Genomic DNA, 26,239 nt, shown 5'->3' on the forward strand with positions numbered 1-26,239 from the left:
CCCAATGAACCTTTTGAACCTGACAGTGAGTTGATTGCTTCATAGTCCTTTAGTCTTGATTTATATTTACATGCTTGGATGATACTGTGCATCCAGATAATATGGACGTAACATAAATACTACTATTTTGATTTAAAATGTTAAAGTATAGAAATTGTGAAATTGTCAGAAGATGGCAAGTAAACCGCTGCATCTAGCATTTGTGACACAGCTTGGGCAGAAATCTGGAGACAGATGGAATCAAAACCAAAAAATCACTTCTCCAGAAAACACTTAAGAGATGATCCCCTAATCTTCCTTTGCTCTTCAATTCCAGCGCCTTGGCATCAATAAAACAGACCCAGCATCTCTCACACCAGAGGAAGTCAGCACCTTTGTCCGTCTTGACCTTGACCCTTCCAAGATCACCTGGCAGAGAGGTATCTCTAGAAGTATAGGAATTCACAACAAGATCAGCTGATTTAACGCTGAAGGGAAACAATGTCTGAAATGTAGGATTCCTTTTTACTTTTTGTCACTCCTCTTCACAATTTATGTAATTTTGCATAAAACAAGCATTATACTCAATATAAAGCTTTATTTGCAACTTAAAACATGTTCAAACTACAGATTGTAGAATCCAGTATTAATTTTGTTGTTGCACTGACAATATTACTTACTTACCAATCAGCGCGACATGTTGTATATAAGCAGAATTGTTATATGGTTATATGGTATCAACTAAATAGGTGCAAACTGACGCTTGTACAGAGCAGCCAGTCTAATTTTCTGCAAACACAATGTCATATTCTTGATCTATACTGATATCATGGCTATTGGACAAATCTAATATACTGTAATCAAAGACAAACATGACACAGCCCAGTCAGTCTCTAAGTGAACCATGCCTGAGGAATGTCACATGCAGTCTTCAATTAGAAAAATATTTTCCTTTGAATAAAGTCAATTCTACAATAAGTATTAGAATATCAGAATTCTCATCAGTGAAAATTGACATTGATAGCTCTTTGTGAACTTTTATTTATATAGAATTAACACATCTTATGTAGAAGTAGTTCCGTTATCAGTCAGGGGATGATAAATGTGGGTATGGTATGAGCGGGAACAGCCACCTTGGTGGTAGCTGTGTTGGTTTAATGTTGTTGGTGAGAACAGCCAGCCGGGTGCTGCTATGACTGATGTGGTATTTACTGCAGGGGCTCCAGAGGGCATTCTAAAGAGACGAACCCTGGAGATTAAAAACAGATTTACCGCCTAATGTTGTGTGGGTGTTACTGCATGTCTCATGTGTTCATGAGACAAACCGTTATTTTTCGCTTTCACTTTCGTTTTATCAAACCAGCATGAGAATAATGTTTGACTATTGTGGTTTCCCGGCTCGTTGTAACAACAGAGTAGCCACAGAGCAACAGATTTCTAGCTAAATTATCAGAGAATACGCTAAGTGCTGAGTGAAGAAAGTTTTAAGTAGCAAATCCCTTGTAGCATAAGCACTTTCCATATGTCAACACCTACTCACAATAACAGATAAGATTCTCTGCCTTTGTCAGTTATTGGCTTTATATGTGTGGAAGCCTGTGGATGTACATTTCCATCTATTTAACAACTTTTGGAAATTGATTTTTACAGTCTGTCAGATTCAAGCTGCTAAATCTTATGTGTGTCTGGTGCATCAGATCAAGTTATATTTACTACTTTAATTTAAAGCTCATGTGTCTTTAGTGGATGTTATGGTAGTTTAACTACAAAAACAAGTGTTATAAACTTTAATTCAATGATTTTATGAGGAATTTGCAGGAAATCAAACTGATTTTTTGTCTTTGTTTTCAGTTGTTGATACAAATGACCGTTTCTTGAGGAAGATCACAGTTGGACAGGCGAGCACTGAAAAAGGACAGATCAGAGAAGTATGCAGCATTTATGCCTTTACAAACTGAGTATGCAAGCTGTGTCAGATTTGGACTGAGGCATCCATAAGTTAATTATAATATTATATAATATTATATAATATTCACTCACTGATTTCACTGCAGTGTTACCATTGCAGAGGCTTTCCTGGTGGGTGTCATTAACATGAGTGTAAAATTATTTTCAAGCAGTTGTACTGTAAAACGATGAGTGTCTAAAAACATTTTCATGCACACACACACAGACACACTGCTCTCAGCTCCCCTCTCCTCTGTCCATGATAAAGCCCAGATGTATTTCACCCACATGTCTGTAATGACAGCTAAATGAAATCCTGTAAATAAACACTTCACCTCAATGGGAAGCAAGCAGGCCTAAGTGAAAGCAAATGTTTAAAGAAGGGGAAAAATGACACACCCACACACACACACACACACACACACACACACACACACACACACACACACACACACACACACACACACACACACACACACCTGGAGCAACCTCTAAGCTAGTTCAGCATATGCTTACATTTACCACCATCAGTTCATCCACTCTGTTTCCCTTCCATTCCTGAGTCCTCCACCTTCCTCCAGTGCTGGATACACTATAGCCCCTCAGGGTATTATCACTGGGAGTGGGAATAGAAATGTTGTGTTCCTTGGTGGATTGATGTGGTTTAAGTTATGTTTCTTTTTTTGGCATGGAATGGAGACTTCTTTGGTTTTCCATACTCTTCCCTGTGGGTAGCTCTCATTCCCTTGTTTTCTCTCGTTTCTCTCAGTCTCTCTCCTTTTGTTATTTTGACATAAATCAATAGAGAAAATCACACAAAAAATCCATTAAAAATGTTTAGAGTTTAACACCCCCCCCCCCAAAAAAAGTCATCATGTGATAGATCTGGTGACTATAATGTCTAGTTTATCTTTTGTCTGCTAGTGTGGAAAGTTGCCATTTTTTTCCACATAGTGTGATCACTACAGCAATGTGGTCTGGAGAGTTACTCGGGTCAGACATTTAATTTAATTTATTTTGTTTTGAAATTGCTTTGCATCATATGTGCTTTCACATGATCTCCCACAGTAACAACCATGAAACGATCGAATTTCTGCTTCTCTATGTGATAGTTGTTAAAATCAGATTTTTTTTTTTTTTTTTTTTTTTTTTTTTTAGATCCACCAGCTGCAGTGGCCACTGTGCAAAAACTTCAAGTTGTTTTCCTTGTGGTTTGCATTGTTTATGATTGTGTGATTTCTCACACTCCAGACTGGTTTCGACATTGCAGTGGCCAGCGAGATCATGGCCATCCTGGCTCTGGCAGACAGCCTGGAGGACATGAAAAACAGACTGGCGCGCATGGTGGTGGGGACCAGCCGCTCTGGACAGCCTGTCACCACAGAGGACCTGGTGTGTATTACTGTGTGGTCTTTTCATTCAGGGAGTGTGGGAATTTTAACTCTGGCAATGTCACAGTTGGCTTATCATCACTACATCTCAGAATTTCTACAAAGAAAATATTGAGTCCACTCCACTTTTGTCTTTTAATAGTTCAGATAAATAAAGATGCAGAAAGGAGTGTGAAGATTTGGTGTGTTATGCTTTGAGCTCAACTACATTTTTGATAGTGAAAACTGTAGCGTAGTATATGTTGGTTGGAAATTTTCCAAACCAGGGAGATAAGGGTAGTTTGAGTAGTTTTCGTTAAATCCCACTTAACAATAAAAGTATGTTGGCAGAAAGGGATAGATAGATAGACAAAACACACAAGAGCTATACAGAGTAACAAAGACACAGACAGTGATTAGGATAAATCTTCTTCAGACAGAATCAGTTTTTCTGTGTGTGTACAAAAACACCTCAATTACCATCATTCAGTCTCCACTGTCCTTTCTGCAATTTTCTGACAAACCTTTAGCTTAGAAATTCCCCATTTCCCCCCCTTGCTCCAAACACACTACAGTGCTACTTCCTCCTTTCAAAACAACATCTAATCTAGGTGTAACCTGTGATTAAGATGTTAGTCAGACTTTAAGCACCTACCAGATCCATCTGTGGGGTCAGCTGGCTGTGGTTTCCCACAGAAAACTGTAGCCTGTGTTGTTTCAGAGCTGCACAGGAGGATCCCCTATAAAGTTACATTAGTCTGGTTAGTCAGGATGCAAAAACATCACCACACTTCAAGAGCCAGACCCAGTGGGAATATGGTGTATGACTGTGTGTACACTATATGTGTGTAAGTGTATCCAGATTGCTGACAAGGCATATTTTGGACGCTAGTTTTCTTGCAGTTTTACTGCATAAAAGACAGAGACCTACCAATGGACTGTGCTGCCATTTATCATCTATAACCATTTGAGCTTTCATTGTATCAGTTCTTTGAATTAGTGAGGTTAATTTTTTGTCTGAATCTTGATGACCTGGTTTCGTTTCCAACCACCGCCCTCATTATTCTTTCTTCCTCCCTGTCAGGGTGTGAGTGGAGCTCTGGCGGTGTTAATGAAAGATGCCATCAAGCCCACGTTGATGCAGACTCTTGAGGTGAGACACGCACATAACCCCACTTAAACAGTCATTATCCCGCTCAACTTATCGTCTTCTGGGGAATACGTTGTAGAATAAATAGGCTGCCAGTCCTCAGGGAAATGGAAAGCGTGCACTAAACCTACCTCCACCTCCGCTGTCAGAGAAAAGAAAGAAGCACTCCACTGAGAGCTTTTAAGAACGGCTGATAGATTGACCTTTTCCTCCCATGGCTCTTTATCTTAATAGCAGTTTAGCAGTGTGCAGAGGGCAGGTGGAGCCCTGAGACAAGAGGCCACCCGATCCAGATTCATACAACTGTCCTAAGGAAACAGTTTAATTTGGGTGTGACGACTTATACCATAACTCACACACAGGCACATAACCAGTTCTTGTATTTCCACAAAGGTACACATACACATAATTGACCCTGGGGTGTCCCTGTACTAGAGGGAAAACATCCAACTCTCAAGGTCTGATGGATGGAGAAATGGAGGGGGGGTGGAGTTTTCAAGGTTATGGCATAAACAGACAACACCCCTAACATCTCGTCTGCTTTTTATTATAGCAGGAGCCTCATTAATGGAAGCACCAAGTTTATGAACTACTGGCCCATTTGCTAACTTAACTAAGGGATGAGAATGTGGGCTTCAAAATAATCCATCATCTGGTCAGCAGCCTTAAGTAAGAGATATTAACTGATGTGCATTTTATGGACCATATAATTAATCGAGAAGCTAATGTTGTGTATGAAAAGACATTATTTTTGCATCATGTTTTGTGTAAATGTTGTCATAATCCTTTATGAACACAGCATTATTGTTTCAAAATGCTTTAAGATGAACTTTTTCTTATTATTTTAAGGATTTATCTGTAGAATTAGTCTAAGTGTTACAAACAATCTTTTTCTCACTTTTGAGACACTGCTTATTATTTACTCACTCAACATAGTGTATGACTGGTTCCCAAACTGGGGGCCAGTTTACAATACCTACAATGTTAGCACGCCTCTGATAACAGCTTTGTCATTCTTTTGTTGTTGCAGGGCTATTTTTCTTTTTTTTGTTCTTTGTTGGTTTTGAAGAGAAAGCTTGATTACATGGCTATTGGGTGGGTAAAATAAATAGACTGTCCCAGATTGAGTGTTTTCAAGGGTGTAGAGGGGGCGGAGGGTTGCATTCAGCAGAGATTTGGTTACTTTATGTTTTTTCGGAGGAAGCATTGCGGCCCTGTTGTGTGAAACTGTTTCCTGTGTGGGTTTCCTGTGATTTTGGTCAGGGAACTAGTATCGGGACCAATGGGGCCTCAGAGCTCCATGAGAATTTTCCATCAAGCTTGACCGCCTGTGCTCTTTGTGCCCTATTCGCTTGTGACTGTGTGTGTTGAACGGACACAGATGAGAATGGAGTTGGCATATGGAAGCTGGTGTGTTTGCGTGTTAGAGTATGCATTTCTGTGTTCTTCCAGATGAGACAGGGTTTGGAGGAGACATAGCACAAGAGGGAAAGGGATAGTTTTTAAACCTAAACCCCTGTGTACGTGTCTATTAAGCAGACCTCAGTCATTCTGTACGTCTTTCAAACATCCTGTCTACGTGGAGTTTCACAGAACCACGGCGTGCATCTTTCCTGGGGAGAGGGAGTAGAGCATAGTCTAGACAGTCCAGCCTGTGACTACAGGCTTTAAGGCGCGAGTCCTTGTACTCGCTGAAAATCTTGGCTGGGAATATTTTATTAGTGTGGCACTCTTCTGCAGCTGGTATAATGGACAGCACTGGAGATCCACTAGAAGAGGAAATAGTGAAATCTCCATCTTCCTGTTATTGTTCATCTCTTTTCCGAGTCTTCATTATCCTCTTGTCCTCCAATTGAAGAGGTGACAATTTGGACTTTTCATTTATTTCCACTGTCATCACCCTGTTGTGCCTTATTTATGTCCTGAGTCGCTTTCCCTCATGTACGGATGTGGAAAGAGTGAAACATGTGTATGGGATCAAGTTAAAGTTCACTAATGGAAATCCACGTAATGGAATGACGTGTGTTGTCTTTCCATTGTAATAGAGAAAACTGATACTATAAGGATGTTTTTTTTTTTTGTCATTATCTGTTGCCATCTTTCCTTCGTTTTTGGTTTTGTTCGCCTCTGTTTTTTTTTTTTTTACATGTTCCGTCTTTCATACAGTTAGATGCTGCTGTAATCTGGACTGCTGCTTTACATAGACAAATATACAAGTGGTAGCATTTGACAGAGTCCTGTTAAAATGGTTGATTTACTCCCTCAATGGGAGGCTATTTATGCAGGCAGAGGGAGAGGTATGCAAACAAAAGCTTAGAAAATCAGGCAAGGCCTTCCCGTCCTTCCTCTTTCCTCCTTCTCAAGGAATTCACAGACAACGTAACAATGGGTCAGTTGCCCCCCTCCCATTTTCTTTTTGAACAGTTTTCTCCGTAATTTCCCTTTTTTCTCATGAGTGCAGCGCAAGGATCTTGAAGGGAAGATCCAACCGAATTCTTTGAAGCCTTGCCTTGTGTAAGCTGGTTGTACCATGTAAAGTATCTTTGAATAAAAACACAAGCTCCAACAGTAGAGACGCAAACAGCTGACTTATCTAAGGTGCAAGAAGAATGTGGTGCATAGTACACATCACATGACACGTGAAAGTATAAATGTGAAAAAATAAATAACTTATGTTCTTCAGATAAAAATGGAAATACATTTGCCACAGTACAAGTCAAAAACGTCTGAAAGAGTTGTCATTATTGCAATTTATGATTCCTTTTTTAAGACAGCATTTCTAAGTTTTTGAGAAGTCTATTCAAAGAAACTGTGTCATATAGAAATCCTCCCTTTTACATTTAAATGTGTATATTTGATATTTCTATCTCAGTATTAACTCGAATGTCAGCTGTATGCCATCCCACAATTATAGGAGGTCTATTATTGATCCATGATTGAACTCTGAACCATATACTTTCCGGGCAGAAAATGTATTAATACTGAACAGCCTTCTTTGATGAGAGCCTTTAATATAAGACCTGGGTGAACAGTGAAACCAACACTGAGGTTCTGTCTAAAGAAGGACATTAAGATTCACCAACAGTTTAACCCCGTACTCCTAACACATGTCCACATATATTTAATTCAGTTCAATTCAAGAAACCTTATCTCCAGGGTGCAATTTAAAGGACACATAGAGTAGACATTAATAAACACACAAATACACGAAAAGAACACGCAACCAGTGCAAGACAAACTGTTCACATTAAGAAAAACAATGACATGAAGAAGCAACATCACTGCAAAAAAAACAATCAACAATGGTGCAAAACAAAACCTGTAATATTACAATGAGAATATACTGATATATAGTGCCACTAACTCCGCCTCTACTCTACATTATGGAATCTCGTAAGATTTCCATATTTCTACCAATGGTTTTTCATCTATTGTGGGATTGAAGTCATCATTTCACATATAGGGTAGATAACTTATGTTATTATCAACATACATGATCAAGAAGTGATTTCTTACATCTACCCAGGAACAAACTGTCAAAGCTCTACTTTTAAAAATCACACCCTTTCACATTTACGTCTGTTAATACCGAGCATATGGAATGTTTATTACATGTATTGCACTTTTCATTGTCCCCCTGTTGTGTTTCTGTTCATACTTAGTTCATACTTAGTTCATACGTAGAGTTAGTCACTGTGAATATAAACTGAAACTAAATGTGCTGGGCCAAGCGTCTGCAAGAAACAGACACCTGTACTAGAAGTGCTCTTGTAGTTTGTGTGTGTGTGTCCAGCCCTCGGAGTAATCCAAAGCAGCAGGGGAAGGAAACATGGCCCACAGTCAAGCCGCCATGCCAGTCCGGTGCCTCTTAACTTGTGCCTACTGTTTAGACAAACACGATGCCAGCCAAAGTGCATCCACACTTCAATATTTATCCTGGATGTCTGACTGAAAGATGTTGAATTTAGTATGAAAGAGCTGGTTAGTCCTTATTTAACTTTGGTGGGGTAGGTTGCTGTGGGTTACACTGTTTGCTCACCTCCTCCTGTATGTTTGTGTGCCCCTCTTATTGTGACAGGGTACGCCAGTGTTTGTCCATGCTGGGCCCTTTGCCAACATCGCCCATGGCAACTCCTCGGTGCTGGCAGACAAGCTGGCCTTGAAGTTGGTTGGACGGGACGGCTTTGTGGGTAAGAGCACACCATCTGTGCATACAGATCGCACACATGAACTTCGGCAGATGCAAAACCACAAAACTTTTGGGTATTACAGACAACAGAATGTTAACTGCAGAGTCTAGGAGTCAAGGATTTAAGACCTAAACTTCCTTAGCAAGGCAGATTAAACTAATTTACTATTTTCTCCTGTCATGAACTTCAGCTTGTTCCCCTGCTGTTGCAACCTTTGGTCTGCGTTCATCTTAGTTCTGATTCTGGCTCTGTAGTTGACTGCTGTGCTGCTCTGGTGTCCTGCTCCTGCGTAACTTTCTAGGAAACTGGTGGAAAGATTGCATTAAAAAAAACATAGGAGAGAGGAAGGAAGCAGATTGATAATCTTAAGAGCCCCTGGAATGCTTTAGAGTAAACCACACTAATCCCTTCAACGTCAAAGCATACTTGAGCATTTCCACTTTTATCTGTCCATCTGTCCCGCTGCTCTCTTTCTGTCTTCATTTACTTTGGGAACAGAAATATGTCTGGAATGCATGTTTGTGGGGTCTGTCAGGTGCATTTAATGTACATGCAAATCTCCTCAAGACTTGTGTATGTGAGATGTGTTTTTTTTTTGTGTGTGAGGTCAATAAAAAGTAAAAAGGAGAAGGGTCACATTAACACAAGCTGTCATTTATGAGCTGGGTAAATGTGTAGGCAGCGTGGGCAGAGAGTTGGGTTTCACAACACTGGCGCAGAGAGGCAGGGAGGCTCGTACATGTTTTTAAACCTCCACCCCGCTTGTTTTCCATCTGTCCGTCTCCTTCCCTCCCTTTCCCTGTCTGTGTGTTTGTTACCTGACTCTCAGGTATGCCAGGAACGCAACCTCCCTCCTTTTCCTCCCCCGGCAGCTGGGGTGCATGTACCCCCCCAGTCCCTCCCCTCAGTTGTTTTCTCTGGTGCTACAGATGTTGTCTTCTTTTAGCTGGAATCATTAAAAAGACTAATAACTAATAATGGCAAAGTGAAACAAATGAATATTTCTGCAGCCATAATCTGGTCATCTGTTTTGCATGATCTAGTTTTATGATCAAGTTGAAGGATAATTTTGTCTTATTACAAGTTTGGCTTATGTTCGTGTTATGGATTTCATTTCTATTGGTCATGAAAACATACACATACTCTGAAATTATTGTCTGAAAATCACAAAGTGACAGCCGCACAAGAATGGGGTAAGAAACGAGTGATCAGACATTAGCAAACAGTTTAGCTAGATTATCTAAACCACTTTATTTGGGAGGTAAAACGGAAAGACCACTTGAAATGTTGGTAGTAATCCCTCATCACAGCTGCAACCTTGTGCAACTACTGGGAGTTCGCTAGGTTCAAGTTAAACCAGGATAGTCTGTAAATGTAATGTATTTACAATGGACAATGGTTTTGTTAATAATTTTGTATTTCATCTTTGTTTTCTCTTCCAAATATGTTTGGCAAACCTTAGGGTTTCTTTAAAGCTGCTCTAATTAATATTTTTATATTAACAATGGATCAAATGACCATGTGTAATGTGTGGGTTTGTCACTTGTACTGACAAACCCACAGAGAATAATTTCCAGACTCTGCAGTTCTCCTCAGCTGTTCATTGCATCTTTCAGCCAATCGGTTTTACTGCACGCAACGTTTTGTTGTTTTGGTTCACTCTCTTCGATCTTGTTTCCAAGCGCTGTGAGCCCGTACCAGCAAACAGTCAGAGTTAGCCACTGGTTGGTGAAAACAGTAGAGCATTTAGCAGCTGAAGAGCCAGACATTTTTCTCAGGAGTTGGTGGAGACCAAACACGAACCTAAAGGAGGCTAAATATCAGACTTGTATTCACCAGGTGGTGAAACACAACTCTAAAGGAATCGTAATGTTGCTCCATGTTTGCTGGATGTGTAAATACGCAATTGTTTGCTAACAAGTTTGCCATATTAACTTTGTAAGGTCAACATTTCAATAGTTTAACAGTTTGTTTTCACTGATCCCAAGTTGCCCTAAAAATCTCTTTTCAATTCAGGTTTAACGCCTCTATGATAAACCGATTTTTTGTTGTTCCTATTTCTTGCCCCATCTTGCTTCTTTTTAACAAAGCCGCTGCACCCTCAGATCTCATTCCTAGATTTCAACAATCAACTGGATGAGTGTAATGTAATTGTAGGAATGGATTGAACAGCGAAAAGTAATGTCCAAACAAACAAAAATTAGATAGAAGCTCTAATAAACTGTCTTTGACACTCATGTATCCACACTGCAGTGTCTTGAATTAATATATAGTTCAGTTGAGTTATGTCAGAAAGCTCATCTCATGTAGCAAAGGAAGCACATGAACTCTTTGTGAACTGAGTGAGGCTTGTGAGGGTGTGCATGAACATACTCAGGGCCATGCTTCATCATGCTCAGTATTATTGTGGGGGTTTCCAAGTCACTTTGGAATCTGGACTTGAAATGGAGAAATCTGCTGCTATCGGAGGGGGCTGCTCGGGGATGAATTCCTCGTGCCAGATGTGAGGGATTCCTGTATCATTAACAGTCTGGAGTATTGAACGCAGATAACCCCCTGATACTGACTTAGTCTAAGATTTCCCACACCGCAAAGCCTCCCCAAACTAGACCAACAAATCATGTGGGTTTTTAGAGAAGTGACACCTGAGAAATAACAGTAACTCAGCATGGGCCTTAAAAGATATATGCATTAATATTTGTTGGTTTTCTCAATTTTACAGTATTGTAAATTGCACAGTTTGATTTTAGACTGTTAATCAATAACAAAAAATAATCATTAGTTGTAGCCGTACTCAGAACAACAGCAGAGCTTATTGTGGACAATTCTTAACAGGAAGTATGTGGTCGTGTTGATCTAGCCTACTTTCCAGCGTTTCTGTTGGTGTTTTTCTTGGCCACGGTGCTGGTACCAATTCTTTGACACCATTCAGCTCTCTCTCTCTCTCTCTCTCTCTCTCTCTCTCTCTCTCTCTCTCTCTGGAACCATTTTCCAACAACATCGACCTTTTCTCCCCCTCATGCTCTCTGAACAGTTAAAGGTTGTCACACAGAACAGGAAGCTTGCCAGTGTTTCCTCATGACATCCTCTGGGGTCGCTCTCCTGCTCGGTGTAATGTGGTGGGAGAAAGCGTGTTGTATTTGCTGTTGTTACAAACTCTCTGTGTTTTTTTTGCTTTCATTCTGTCCTCTCTGAATACGCTTTGCTCAGACGTATTATGCATGCGTGGTATGAGTACTCCTGTGATCACACAGCTGTATGGAAATCCACAAATACTGTGTCTAAGACTGTGATTTTCACTGGCAGGCTGGTTCAGCATATAGAGCCAAAGCTCCAGTGTGGTGCTAATGAGAAACACTGCACTCTGTCAACAGTCTGTGGCCAAACAAAGTCCAGTTAAATTCTTATGCTCATCCCTCAGGCTTTATTTGTTTCCCTTTACGCAGAGAAACTTGTTAGGATGGAGATGATGCAGCCAAGACTCCGTAAACCACATTTTCTCCTTAATGTTAACATTGTCTTTTATGTTCCCAGAAACTGTTAATGTCAAGTAATAAATTTGTGCTTTTTTTTTCGTTTTTCACAGTTCACCTCTTATTCTTATTCTCATCTTTCTAATTTACTTTAACTTCTTGTCTCTTTTCCATTTCCTTTCTCTGTTTCCCCTCCTCCCCTCCCTCTAAGTCGTTTTACTCTTCCATCTCTGGGGAAGTAAATTGTATTTTAATACAGAGAAACAAGCAAAGTAGAGTGATGCATTTCTTCAAGGAACCACTTGTTTTCTCACTAAAGCCTCAGAGACTTGTGATCTATCAAGTATCACACACAATCACTTAAAACTACAGTGAATTATTTTTTTTCTTACCAAAGGCCTCATGCTGTATGTACGATGTTGTCTTGTAACCAAACAATGAATGTTTTCAGTCCTTTTTCTTGTTTGTTGAATTTCATAGTAAATGATTTTTAGACCAATTTATTCACTAAAATAGGAGCTAATTTGATTTTCTTTTCATTTAATTTAGTTTTTTTATGTCTAGAATCAATAAAGAACTTATTTTCTGTCCAAAAGGAATTAATACAATTAATTCCTGGAGCTGTGAGAGTTAAACTATACTCTATAAGTTGTGCAATTACTGTATAGTTAAAATCTGTAAGCACAATCTAGCATGTAAATAACATACACATAATTTGTTATCTTAATTTTGTTTGTTTTCTGACTTGCTTTTATTATCATCCTTTTCAATTAGATTAAATGTTAGCTGTTGGTTGTTGAGTTCAATGCACAGGCTGCCCACGCACAACAACACACGTGTCATTCCACAACATACACCCTCACCACTAGAAACAGTCATGGAGGACTGCCTGGTAATCTAAAGCAAGATGGTCCAAATTAGTGCAGAGGGGGAGTCTGGGAAAGAGATGGTTATGGCTGCATTTAGTGAGTAACATTCTGACCTGCCCCTTCCAAGTGGGATATAACTTTAAAGCTAATAGAGGTTTATTAGAATAATAAAATAGTAATATCAATACTAAACCTTGACTGTTAAAACAGACACGCCTCCAAGTCTTTTTGATTCTTCCACTCTGTAGACCATGTGGGGTTCAGCTGTTGCTAATATACCACGAGTTGTTAACATAGAGTCATTTGGACAAAGTAGTGACTCGTCTACATTATATGGACTTTGGGCAAAGACCAAAACAAACTTTATTCCTTTGTCTGACAGCAGGTCCCACACTGTACTTGAGGGTTTTATTGGTCTTCTCTGGTGGCCATAAAGAGTTCATGAAGCTCAGACTCAACTATAATGGTAAAACATACTGACTGGCAGGTTGAAACAGAGGAAGGAAACGAGATGTCGTAGTAAATTTATTCAGATTAGCTTTTGAAGTCATAAGTGTCTCATTGCTCCTTCATTTTGGATTTTCATTACAAACACCAAACAAACGGAATTGTCTCAGAAGCCAGCTTTTTTGTGGTGTATGTGCAGTTATTTTTTCCCTCACCAGGTTCAAATGACATCAGGCTAAGAACTGTGCAAAAAAGAGGGAAATATGCCAGAAGTTGTTAAAACCTCTCTAAACAAGTTTGGTGTGACATCAAGCTTAGTCTCCCTCCGCAATTCTAGTTTTGGCCACCGGCAAGTGTTTTAGAACAATGGTGCCACACACATACACGCATCCCACACACATACACACACAGCAACAGTAACAGGAAACCTTATCTTAACAAGGCTGTCATTCCAGGTGGACTATTTGCTTAGTTTGGAGCATGTTCAAGAGGCCTGTGTGTAGGGGCTGTTCATATCAGAGGCCCTCTGTCTCTTTGAGAGCCCTTACAGTGAACCCATTACTCAATACAGCATTACTGTTCAGACAGAAACGCAGTCAGACTCACCTCTTATTCCCATGATTCCCATGAACTGAGCTCACACGTATATATAAAGTTGTTTTGAAGTCATATTAAGTCAAACATGGCATTTAACATGAAGTAAAGAGGTAGAGAGGATACAAGAAGAAAGATAACTGGCTCATAAACAGATCAGCCTATAATTTATTTCAAAGGTGATAAATCAGTGCCGCTGCTACAGACAGTTTAACCACTCATCTACTTACATTAGGTTTATATGCTGACCCGCTTCTTATAATACAGTCAAGGAATGATTGGTTCATATATTGATATGCTGTATAGTTCGTATGAAAACATCTCATCTGTTTCCGCAGTGACTGAAGCTGGTTTTGGAGCAGACATCGGGATGGAGAAATTTTTCAACATCAAATGTCGAGCTTCAGGTTTGAGGCCTAATGTGGTGGTGCTGGTTGCAACTGTCCGAGCACTGAAGATGCACGGAGGAGGTCCTAATGTAAGTTAACACAACACTGTTACCATAATACACTGTAGTAAGCACAGTGATGCGCTTTTCTCTCCATAATTCTGTCATAAAATAGCAAAATGTGGACCCATACATTATCTCTGATGTTGTGGAATTGATTAATCATTGGCATAAATATCTGCAACATCCTAAACTCACATGTGACACTGTTGTTTGCACAGTCACAATCACCCCACATAAATCATGACATACTTTTAATGGTCATGAAAGGAGCTGCTATGTTGTTAAGAAGCTGTAGCTCAATAAATTGATCGTTTATACAGTCAATGAAAGATATCTTCATTATGTGTTTTATTATCATTATCTGTATTCAAGTAAAATTCAAAGAGGTCCACTAATATATTATATAGTTAGCTTGACTTTCTTCTTCATGGTTAACTCCAGCAGTGAACCAACAGTCTCAACCATTTTTATAATAAACAATCGCAACACATGTTAACAACTGAACAGCTTTAACTCGACCTTTCAACTTCTTTCCATCTTCTATCCCACTTTCCCCTCTTATTTATTTGATGTCGTCTCTCTCCGTGTGAGTGTATCTCATTGACTGACTCGAGTCGCAATGATTGGCTGAGTATCAACACATAACCAGTGCTGTAAAGGCCAGAAATGCTGTGCTGGTTAAAATAGCAACGTTATGTCAAAATGTAATAATTCTCGATAATTCATAGGTTATATGCTGGTGTCTGGATAAGACGGTGTCTGCCTATTAGAGACCTCTGCTGTAGGATTACCTGCTACTCCTCTATATAGACATTTAGAATAGCAAGGTACACACAGTACACTGTATGTCCAAGTGTGAACATGAAGGGCATTTAATGGCAGGACAACATTTCTGAAAGCTCAGGCAAGTGTTCCAGTTTGATTTTGAAATTTATAGATGTTTGTGCATTCCCCCATATAACAACCCCCATTCATACAATGAAAACAATTATAGTCTGTAAATCTGCTCAGAATTTCTTGGTATTTGTTGGTCTACATCCTGTTCACTCAAATGAATGCCCCAAACTAATAGCGGTATTCAGCGGCTTTTCCATGGAAACAATTATTTGTTGTTGTTGTGTGTTTTCAGGTGTCAGCAGGCGCACCTCTTCCTAAAGAGTACATTGATGAGGTAAGATCCGTATAAAGCCACGTTGATGGACACTAATATACATGTATGGACATAAATAAGCATCGCCACTGTAATAAAAAATAAACAAGTGGGAGAATATTTTGAGCTGAGGTTTTGGTGAGTTTTTTCATCACTTCCAATCAAGTTAAAATAATTGACTCTCCCTGTTTTTATTACATTTAGTAGTGAAGGTCAAGATGTTTTCTAGAAAATTAAAATTATTTAAACAAATTGGCCATTGCAAGACTTCAATTATAAGACAATCATGTGCTCATTAACATAATGCTATTTGGTAGTGGGTCTGTGTTTTTGAGTTAACTGGCAGCCACAAGGGTAACCATGGGTGGCGATACCGTATCTCTTAATGTAGCTTTGTGGCCTTCAACATTCCCAGCATGCCCTGTGGGCCTCTCACTGCCCTGACTTTCTGTAAAGATATGAACCATTAGGATCACTCTTGAGTTGCAATGGAGATAACTTACTGGATACTCATACCTTGGGGCAACACAGTAAACACAATATTGCATATCATTTATGAAATCCTTTATACTGGATTTGTCCTTTGTGGTGTGTGTGGTACGGGCCAGGAGAAACTTGGGGAAATGAGCCATCATTTGACACATCTATAGAGATTTCTGTGTGAGGCAATAAAGGAAGTTTCAGATCGTACTCAACCTATCAGCCTCCAGCTGTATTCTCACTGACATTTAATTCCCCACCCATATGCATAAATACATCGCCCACTAACATGGTTATGGGCGCTCATTCGATTAACAGCACAAATAGAACCTTCTTCCGGGTATGTGGGCCTTAGCAGAGTGGAGGTGGGATTCTTTTGGTGTGTTTGTGTGTGTGCACACATGTCCATATCTGGATAGAATCACTCGTCTCTGAGGCCGGTTCAGCTGAGTAAATAATGAAGCAGTATAAGTTAATTGTGTAGCTTATAATGAGAACCAGAAGTACTGGGGAAAACAGAGCCAGGGAAATGAATTTATGGGACCTGTATGGCCTTACTGCTCTGAGCCTGCGGCTACACACACACACACAGACACACACACAGTACAAGATTGGATTACTGTGGTCAAACCTGGAGTAGCTGAATGAATATGCTGTTAATGTGCTTGGGAATAACCTGAGTGCTGCACGTAGTAGTATAAAATATGAGAAGGATTAATGAATAACTGTGCACTACGCAGTAATATGACAGTCTTGTTCTATACTGTAGTACATTACCAGACCAAGTATAATTAATCCAAAGACTAACAATATACCACATCAAAGGAAAAGTAAAACTCATTGTGGTTAACAAGGCACTAAGTGAGTGGCATGTATTCTGATGTAACTATTAGTTTGGACAGCTCCAGCTAAATGGGTAAATAGGAAATGAGGTCAATTAAACCAAGCTTTCACTGGAATTACGGATTTCCTGTTATACCCTCCAAATTATATCTCTGCAAACTACTCAGCAGTGAAGGCAAAAGTAGACGTCTCCAGGACTTTTCCTTTTTGTGCTGACAGTGTAATAAAAAACCATCTTCAGTATGGAGTCGCATACCGAGCTGGGTTTTTAGCATCACATTCTGCTTTTCGTTAAGAACACTTTTACCATTTTCATTGTGACACTAAAGAACTTTTTATGTTATAAGTGTTGTAAATGTTCAATATAAAATGAACTTCCATAGGTTTTTAAGTAATTTTAAGGGAATTAATGTGGCTGGAGAGTAGAGATGTGACAGGAATCAAGGGGGGGGAAGAAAGTGGTAATGATTTATGGGTAATGATTAATGAATTATGAAGTGGGAGGAATCCTGAAGCTGCAGTTCCTTGTCCAAGTTTTATCATGATGGCTAATGGTTGGATGCTTTGGGGGACAGCCAGATGTAGTATATTTTATAGGTCTTTTAAAATTTAATTGAATTACAATCATGCATTCCTGACCTTTGACCTTGCCTTTTTTTCCTCTGTCTTTCTCCTCCCAGAATTTGAGCCTGGTTTCAGGCGGTTGCCATAGCAATCTCAGGAAGCAGATCCAGATCGCACATCTGTTTGGGGTACCAGTCGTGGTGGCGCTCAATGTCTTCAAGTGAGACTCACGCAGACACACATCCACAAAAACACAACATTCCTGTAATATACAGTAATTGAATCGACTTAACAGTAGTAATGGGACAGTCCATATCTTCCTTTGACCCACAAAAGCACTTTTATTTCGTTTGTCTTGCTTTAAAAAACATGATTTCTTGTTTTAGCCACCAAGCACTGCTAACATTTCCCTCTGTGATCCTTCAGGACAGACACTGAGGCAGAGATTGACCTTGTGTGTCAGATTGCAAAAGAGTGTGGAGCGTCTGACGCTGTGCCATGTCACCACTGGGCGCAGGGTGGGCGAGGGTCTTTAAAGCTGGCCCAGGCTGTGAACGAAGCTGCCAGCAGAGCCAGCAACTTCCAGTTCCTGTACAACATAGAGGTGAACTTGTACATGCTGTGTGTTTCTCAACTGATCTTAACTAAGAATATTGAAAGACATGTCATCAAAATTTGATGCCTGTGCTTCATTGCTGTATGAAAGGCAGTTGTCTTCATGCCAATTCCTACTTTTTTTTACTTACTTTCTGTTTGCAGTAAATGATGATGTTGTCTTTGGGAGCAAAGCCAGAGAATGTGTAGGTAGAAAAAACATCAGCTGGTTTGAGTTAGCAAGTTTGGGAAGTCGTGACGTAAATGAACTGATCCTGTTACACTGACGTGTGTTTGTGTGTGTGTTTTTGTGCACCTATTTACAGTATGCATGCGCCTGCATACCAAGAGTCCAACAAGTGGAGTGAAGCAGGTCCAGGACTGATTTAATGAATCCAGCTGACGCTCAGTAAAACAAGTCCAGTGAAATGAGAATTATTAAGAATAGTATTGCACAGTATACTGATACTAGAAAGGTGCCTTTGAAAATGATGCTATACAACATTCTATTTTAATACCAGTACTTTAAAAATACTTCCGTTGGGGGGGGTGTTTGTTTGTTTGTTTTTGATGTTTCTTCTGTTTTTTTGGAATTTTTGTGCTTTGTTTGTGTTTGTGTGTGGCCGTGTGACAAACATTGTGTGATGTGTCTGGCCCGGTGATGTGTGTGATGTTGTGGCCACAGTACGATGTGTTGTGTGTGTGTGTGTGTGTGTGTGTGTGTGTGTGTGTGTGCGTGCGTGCGTGCGTGCGCGCGCGTGTGCGTGTGCGTGCAGTACTCTGCTTCCACTCCCTGCAGACATAGTGGGCGTGCCACCAATGTTTTTATTTTCTTTCATATGCTGCATGCTTCAGCTTTCATGGTGACAAAATTAGAGAAATGGCTGCAAATACAAGCACTTTTGCCAACCATTCACAGCTTGTAAACAAAGCAATGTGGTGTCATTCTTCTTACATAGCCAACAGTCAGGTTAAGCTCACAGACGCAACAAAGCCCGTCTGTAAAAGATGTTTTAAACCTACGCAGAACAAACTTGGCAAAGCATGTCACTGACAGACATACCGACCCGTTGAAAGAATTCAAAGAGCGACGGGTTAATGTGAGAGATGACATAATTACATCTTGCCCATTCCCTCAAATATAAGTCAAATAAGTGTGATTTATTTTCTGAGAAACAAACTTTTCACAACCAGTTAAGTGCAATGATGACTATTTAATTTGGCTTTATCTCTGTAGCTCTGTAACTTATCAATGTTTCAAACATCTTTATATGCAAATACAATGTTCACACCACTAATGTTAACTGTACCCTAACTTGTAAGCTGCTAAAAATCAGATGTTCAAGTGTGCATCAACAACCAGTAATAAATCAACCTCCAGTTATACATCGCGGTCCAGCATCTTGTCTGTATTACTGATGGGCAATACAGACGAGATACAGTTTTCCTTCATGTCAAATCCCAGTCACTGTAACTTCAGTTCGTCTATATGATATTGTGGCTGTCACAGTGGAAGTCTAAAATTTCACTGAGCCACTGTTCTGGTATTATAAAGATAATATTGAAAAAGATATTGCTTGGCCAGTTACGGCTCAGGAGGTTGACCTCTCAGATGTTGCACTGCCGAGGCAGCAGATGAGAGGTATGAAATATTTCACAAGAGTCAGAGAGAACAAGTCAAATATGTTGAGTGATTTAATTTACTCTGTTTAAGTCCTTTAACCCTGAAGTCACACGGATGTGGATTCACTAAATCTAATTTCCCCCATTATTTCCTTTGACTGGGGCGCTGATGTGTTTCCACCTGTCCCTTATGCACTGTCTGTCTTGCAGATGCCAATAGCAGAGAAGATCAGAACAATTGCCCAGAAAGTGTATGGAGCTGATGACATCGAGCTGTCCCCAGCAGCCAAAGCCAAGATCGATTACTACAATCAACAGGTGAGATCACTCCTGCCACAATAAACACTGTCCCACACAAAGAAAGGAGCATTGTAGCTCGTCCCCTTTCTCTCTCCCTCTCTCTTTGTGTATCACTTTCTCTCCCACTCTCACACACACACACACAAACATTAACCAGTAAATTTCTTTTACCTTTTAACCAGGGCTACAGTTCATTGCCCATCTGCATGGCCAAGACCCACCTGTCCCTGTCCCACATGCCTGACAAGAAGGGTGCACCCACTGGATTTGTTTTGCCAATCAGAGATGTCCGTGCTAGCATCGGGGCTGGCTTCATCTACCCACTTGTGGGAACGGTACGTGGTGTGCAACAGAACAGCAACAGCCGGCTAATGCTAACTTCATTGTCTGTGCCCAGGTCACACTCACATTCCACAGGCTTTTAAAGGTGTCCTCACAAGGCCGCAAATGTCTGGAAAGTGTATGTACTGTAATTTACAATAGACTGTGCCATTACTGTTTGAGAAATTCAAACATGTAACAACAAAATGATGGTCTTTGACCACACTGGAATTCAACACAAGCAAGACATTACATTCTAGTTTAATTGACTCACTTTAAATGCACTAAATACAATGATTTTTCTCCAAATTTGTTTGTTTGATTTTTAGGAAATAATAACTGGGTCATCCCCTCACAGTTCATATCATGGTTTTCTTGAAAAAATTCATGTGAAAACTTTATTAAATTCATGGGACCTTGCAAAATCCTAAAGCTCTACTGCAAATAGATTAATACATATGTATTTATGACGTGTGTGTGTATTCTGAGGCTCAAGATTTGCTTACTTTTCACTGCATTGGGTTTAAATTTGTAGCTACTGAACTTCCAACAAACCCTGAAGATTATTTGCAACATGTGATCATACTATAAATAGTTTTTAATGTGTTAAGTATTTGGAGTAGAGCTATAGGATTTTGCAGGATCAATTTCATAGAAGTTTTTCCATAAATTTTTTTTCGAGAAAATCCGTCACATGAAGTGAGAAAAGTCTTAATTCTGAGTAAGCTGGCGTGGAATTAGCCAATTATTTACCTTATCTGTTTTGGTCCCTCTGTTCTTTGCTTCTTGGCCCATTTAATTTCTTCTCGCACCATATATTCCTTAAATAATCAATTAAAATCAGTATCATTTTGTGAACAAGGATGGACAAATGTTTGTTGCAGTGTTTCAGTGAGTGTGTGTTAAAACCTCTGTGTCTACATAGTTGAGTGACCAAGTGTCAAAGCAGCTATGAATGGCTATTTACTGCACAAGGCACTGAATCTAATTTACCTCACCTAATCTAATCAACGTGGCGCCCTTCCTTTACCTTGTTACTGTAATATCCAGCTCAAACACTGATATCTCCTGTGGCTCACTTTGATCACTGAGGGTTATAGACAGAAATTAAATTCCGCTGTACTTGGTGAGAAGTAAAGCCCAAACTGCACTTCTGGGAATCCACAACCTCTGGTGTTTCATGTTGATTTGGTTTATTGCTGTGGGGTTGAGCTATTCGCCAGGAGTAGAAGTTTATATCATAATTCAGGCACATTTTCGGAGTTATGTCATAGCAGAAAAGTTATTTCCATCACTCCTGACAGCTTTGTCTCCGTTTATCCACATAGGATCATTAGTTCTTGCAGGTGCTGTATCCCCTCATCCTTCCACCCTCCCATAAGTTTATCTCTGAACAGTATTTATAGTTTTGGCCAGTTCCCTGCTTTTCCTGAAACCATATTATTGTGCCGGTTGGAGTTGAATTCGGCTTACTGGAACCTCTTGGTTGATGATGGGCTCGGACAGGAAGGAAGCGGCTTCCTGAGCGCTTTGCCTCCTGCTGTTTCACCAGTGTTCCCTGAGGGCTAGGCTTTGATAGGTGGAGACAGAGGTGTCAAACACCGGGCATGCTGGGAAGGGGTAGCAGTGTCTTGGTGTGGCGTCTGTCCAGCCTCCCTGCCATGTCTTTGATCTGCTGTGGCCCGCGGAGCCACTGGCACGTTGACGACCCTTGAACTGTGACTTATAACCCAAAGGAAGTCTCCAAATAGTTATTTGAACTCTTTAGCTTAGCCTCTGTCTGCCAGACTGATCCACAGATCCATTTTAAAGTCATAGAGAGCCAAGTCCCACCCTGGGTCCAGGTGTGCTTCTGTTTTTCTTGCCTCAGCCAGAATAGTTATTTGGTTAAATGACAAGGTGCCAGAGTTTTACTGTCCAGTACTGTAGTAAGTTCCCACTAGAATTTGGACAGATAACCCCAGTATCATATTTCAGATTTTTAAAGAGGCTATTGAAATAAACTCTATGGCAAAAAATGTGAGGCAAGTGGAACAAAAGCTGGCATAGAAAGGGGGCAGGACTGAGCATCTACATGCTGTCCACTCATCTGACAGATTTGATTGAAAGTTTTGTTGTACTTTGTTTCTCTCAGATTATAGTAGTTGCTATTTTATAATGTTTTGCCATTTGAATTAAAAGTGGTAACAGACCCTCAGGTCACACTTGACTCGAAGAAGTGGAAAGATCTCAACAGCAAAACTCCTGGGGCAATGAGGGTGTGAGTATGAGACGAGGGGGAGCTTTAGATGGAGGGCTGGGTTAAGGGTCTTTAGAGGGTGAAGAATCAGGAAGGGGCTGATGTCACTCTTCAGATATGTGAGGGAGGGGTCGCAAGCAGAACAATAGATCTCTGTAGAGTTCATATCCCGTTAGAGCAACCTCCAGTGCACCAGTTCAGATTTATAAAAAGCCCCTTCCTGATTATTCCATATGGCCCCAATGGATATAATTTAACATGCTGTACATTGGCTAAAGGACTGCGATTATATCTATGAAAGAAAGCACACATGAGATGAAAGTAGATCTTAATTTATTTTCCTGACTTTGGTCATTTAACTCAAGTGCAACAAGCTCAGTAAATCCAGTCTTATTTTTATCTTTGAAACTGATGTTTACTTCATCATAATTACAGTAAAACTAATGCAGAGATAAGTAAACAATTTACACAGCATCACAATACAGTACACATGACCACATGAACTAATGTTGCTGTCTGTTACTTCCTAAGCTTTACATCTCATGACTACTGTGTAGTAAGTTTGTATTTAAACGTTGTATAAAAAATTAGAGTCCTAAACAAGACAAAACAGAGTAATGTTTTCAACTTATTTACAACTTGCCACTGTGAAGTTCAAAGTGCTTCCCTAGAGAAGCAGTGCACTCTCACAGGTGAGAGTTCAACTCATGAACTCATCAATCTCATCACTCCAGCTCCACCTTTCCAGTCACCAGGCAATTTATCCATTGATTTATCACAGCCAAGAATGTGTCTTCATTAGATAATACAGTCAACATAAGAAGTGTCATTTTGACTTTTGATTAAATGCTTCATTTCACACTTTTCCCCTCCCTCTAATGGTCCATTAATCTCAAATGGCTCGAGTCTCTGCTCATGACTTTGATTTCATAATCTCCTCAATCCCGCTCTTTAGCAACTGCGCCGTTTGTTGACTGAGACTCTTCTCCAAAATCAGAGGGGGTTAGAAATCCAGCTACATTGTCTCCTCCAGGGTTTTCCCTGACAAAGGCACATTGTGTTTGGGCATAATGGGGGGACTTATTTGGCCAAGTGGAGTTTCCAACTTAAGCCACGGAGTGTTATGTGTTTTTTGCAAGTGCCAACTTGTTCTCAGGCTTGAGAGGAGGTCCAGCAGAACAGAGCATCTTTTGTTGCTTTCAAAACCTCAACAGTTTGTCTTTATATTTTATATTTTAACATCTTTTGATAGTTAAATGTGAGACCTAACATTTTATTCTAAAGAGATGAGAAGAAAAAAGGCTGTTTGTGAATCCAATTGTTTTTGTTTTGAGTCATTTCTTCCTGTTAACTGACAGTGTGTAGATTTCATCTATTTCATTTGAGAAACTAAAGTGATCTTGGTGAGTAGCAATGGAAGATATTTCTTACTTGCAGCCCTACTTTGTTAATTCAGATAGTAAGACAGTTGCATTTTTATACAAAAATCATGTCTAGAGTCATAAAGATGGAGAGACTGTTGTGAGTTTTACCACGTTGTGCTTTCTGACCACATTTTATGTGAATTATAGTTAATTTCTCTGGATGTCAGTCTGGTTTAAAAGCATGAAACATGATCAGTATTGCCTGCTCTCTTAATGATTCATAATGAAATAATGATGCTTACTTGAATAAGTAGTTTGGGTCATGTAATACAATTATACTTCATAACAGAACTACAGTGTAAACAGTCAACATTAATCTACGGCTCGTGTTACTTTACATTTGTAAATTTGGCAGGTACACATTAGAATGACATGATGTAATAGCTGAAGGTGGACCAAAACACTTTTTAAGGCGTGGCTTCAGCGTATAACAATATGGATTGAGTTTAGCATCAGAGAAAGACTTTGGCAAGCAGACTCCATCAATGTGAAGCATCTCCTCAGAGTCTGGATACTGATGCAGTAAATCCTCCAGGTGTATGATGGACACTCTATTGAATCTCAAAGAACATCCTGCATCCAATAATGGAGATTTTTTAAGACTTAGTATAGTATAAAAATATTTACCTAATTTGTATCGGATGTGGTTTTTCCATCAAAAAAAAAAAAGATTTAGCACGGTCAATTAGCAAGTTAAAAATTGTTAACATTCTTAACATTTTTAATCTCAAAGTTAACTGCTGGACAAAACATGTCTCCTGCTTCACTGAAACGGCTGGTCTCAGTGTGTGTGGGCTGGAGTTTTGAGGTTTCAACACACCTGTGTAAGTTGTATACTGGACTACAATTGGCTTTAAAACAAGTTATGTCACAGAATCCTGCTCATACCGTATGTTCACATCTTCTAGTGTCAAACTCTGCACAGACATCATTCTGCTCAAACATCCAAGTGAAGTAACAATGAGCAAAAAACATTTTGGAGTGGGGAAAAAAAAAGAGTTTTTAATTGATTTCATAAGAATATAATGTAATCCTGCGATACTGAAGTCATTTGCATCCGCTCATAGTCTGAGTCATCTGTGGTTAAAGCCTAATCGGTAGATGTGGTCAGAACAGTGTCATGTAACCACGGTCGCAGTTGACAACAATGACACAGAGCAGATAGCATCCGCTCTGTCAAATTGGGTAAACATCTACTCCTTGTTTTGTCCCTTCATTTACTTGCGCAGCCACGTTCCTTCAGACAGGAAATTGGCTGGTCACTTCCTCCTGTCTCATTTCCACTAATGGGCCCATAAAACTGGCCCTGGGTCAGAGGGAAGGAAGCATGCAAAGAATGTCGCTCCCTGTCTAATGAGCAAGATAATTTACTTTTGAGCTTGGACGGGATGATCTGGCTGGGTTTTGGGAGAGGAAAATGTTTTTTATGAGTCGCACAGTTGCCTTTGATCAATTGTAGCGTGCAAACCAATTCCGTCTTTTCATCTGCCATACAACAAACACCGGAGTAACACATTTATTGACTAGAAAATTTAGAGTTACAGTTCTTTTGGCACATAGACCTAAAGAAAAACCCTTTAATTGCACTGGTGCTCATAGCAAATGCTGCCAACATCTGACCCCGCTACGTGTGAACTTCCATTCACATGCTCACTCCTGTTCATGTCACAAATTTCATTAGGGAGAATTTCCGCTGTCAGCTGCTTTTTTCTTCTTCTTATTGAATCCATCTCAGTAAAACCTCCACATGGCTCTCTCTGATAGAAGATAGCATGATATATAATCTCTCTCCCTCCCTCTCTCTCTCTCTCTCTCACAAACACACACTGATACTGTAGAGGTGGGCCGAACAAAAAGGGACAAGTCTCTCCAGTACACCACCCTTTTAAATTTGTTGTGATGTGTGTGTTATGTAACCATCTGTAAGAAAACACTGACGTTTTGTCTGTTGTTTTATCTATACAGGTTTAGTTAATCCACGAATTTGGAAAATAATTGGGAAATTATTTTTATTATATGTTGGATGATTTTTGATTGTCAGTTCAGGAAACCCAGTAATTAGGAGTTTCCACTGTTTCAGATATATGTTATTGCACACTGGGAAGTCCGTATGTTATATATCTGATATAAAATGTAGCTATTTTTCCGCTACTTATTAGACAAAATCAAAACTCAATGTGATTCTTAAAAAGCCAGGAGTGCCCTTCTCTCTCTGGCAGTGATCTCGATCC

General features: G+C 39.8%; 1 protein-coding gene across 1 annotated transcript in view; it reads left to right on the forward strand.

Annotated features, from left to right (window-relative positions):
- The window catches only part of mthfd1l (methylenetetrahydrofolate dehydrogenase (NADP+ dependent) 1 like), a 37,674-nt gene that overhangs the window by 9,152 nt on the left and 2,283 nt on the right, over positions 1 to 26,239 (forward strand). The window contains exons 16-26 of the mRNA XM_022768012.1: positions 317 to 419; positions 1,831 to 1,907; positions 3,178 to 3,318; positions 4,381 to 4,449; positions 8,525 to 8,636; positions 14,358 to 14,497; positions 15,600 to 15,641; positions 17,624 to 17,727; positions 17,934 to 18,111; positions 19,935 to 20,042; positions 20,207 to 20,359. Of these exons, the coding sequence (XP_022623733.1) occupies positions 317 to 419; positions 1,831 to 1,907; positions 3,178 to 3,318; positions 4,381 to 4,449; positions 8,525 to 8,636; positions 14,358 to 14,497; positions 15,600 to 15,641; positions 17,624 to 17,727; positions 17,934 to 18,111; positions 19,935 to 20,042; positions 20,207 to 20,359 (1,227 nt within the window). The remainder of the gene's footprint in view (positions 1 to 316; positions 420 to 1,830; positions 1,908 to 3,177; positions 3,319 to 4,380; positions 4,450 to 8,524; positions 8,637 to 14,357; positions 14,498 to 15,599; positions 15,642 to 17,623; positions 17,728 to 17,933; positions 18,112 to 19,934; positions 20,043 to 20,206; positions 20,360 to 26,239) is intronic.

Source organism: Seriola dumerili, unplaced genomic scaffold (genome assembly GCF_002260705.1).
Source record: "Seriola dumerili isolate Sdu_G_001 unplaced genomic scaffold, Sdu_1.0 BDQW01000025.1, whole genome shotgun sequence".
Lineage (NCBI taxonomy): Eukaryota > Metazoa > Chordata > Actinopteri > Carangiformes > Carangidae > Seriola > Seriola dumerili.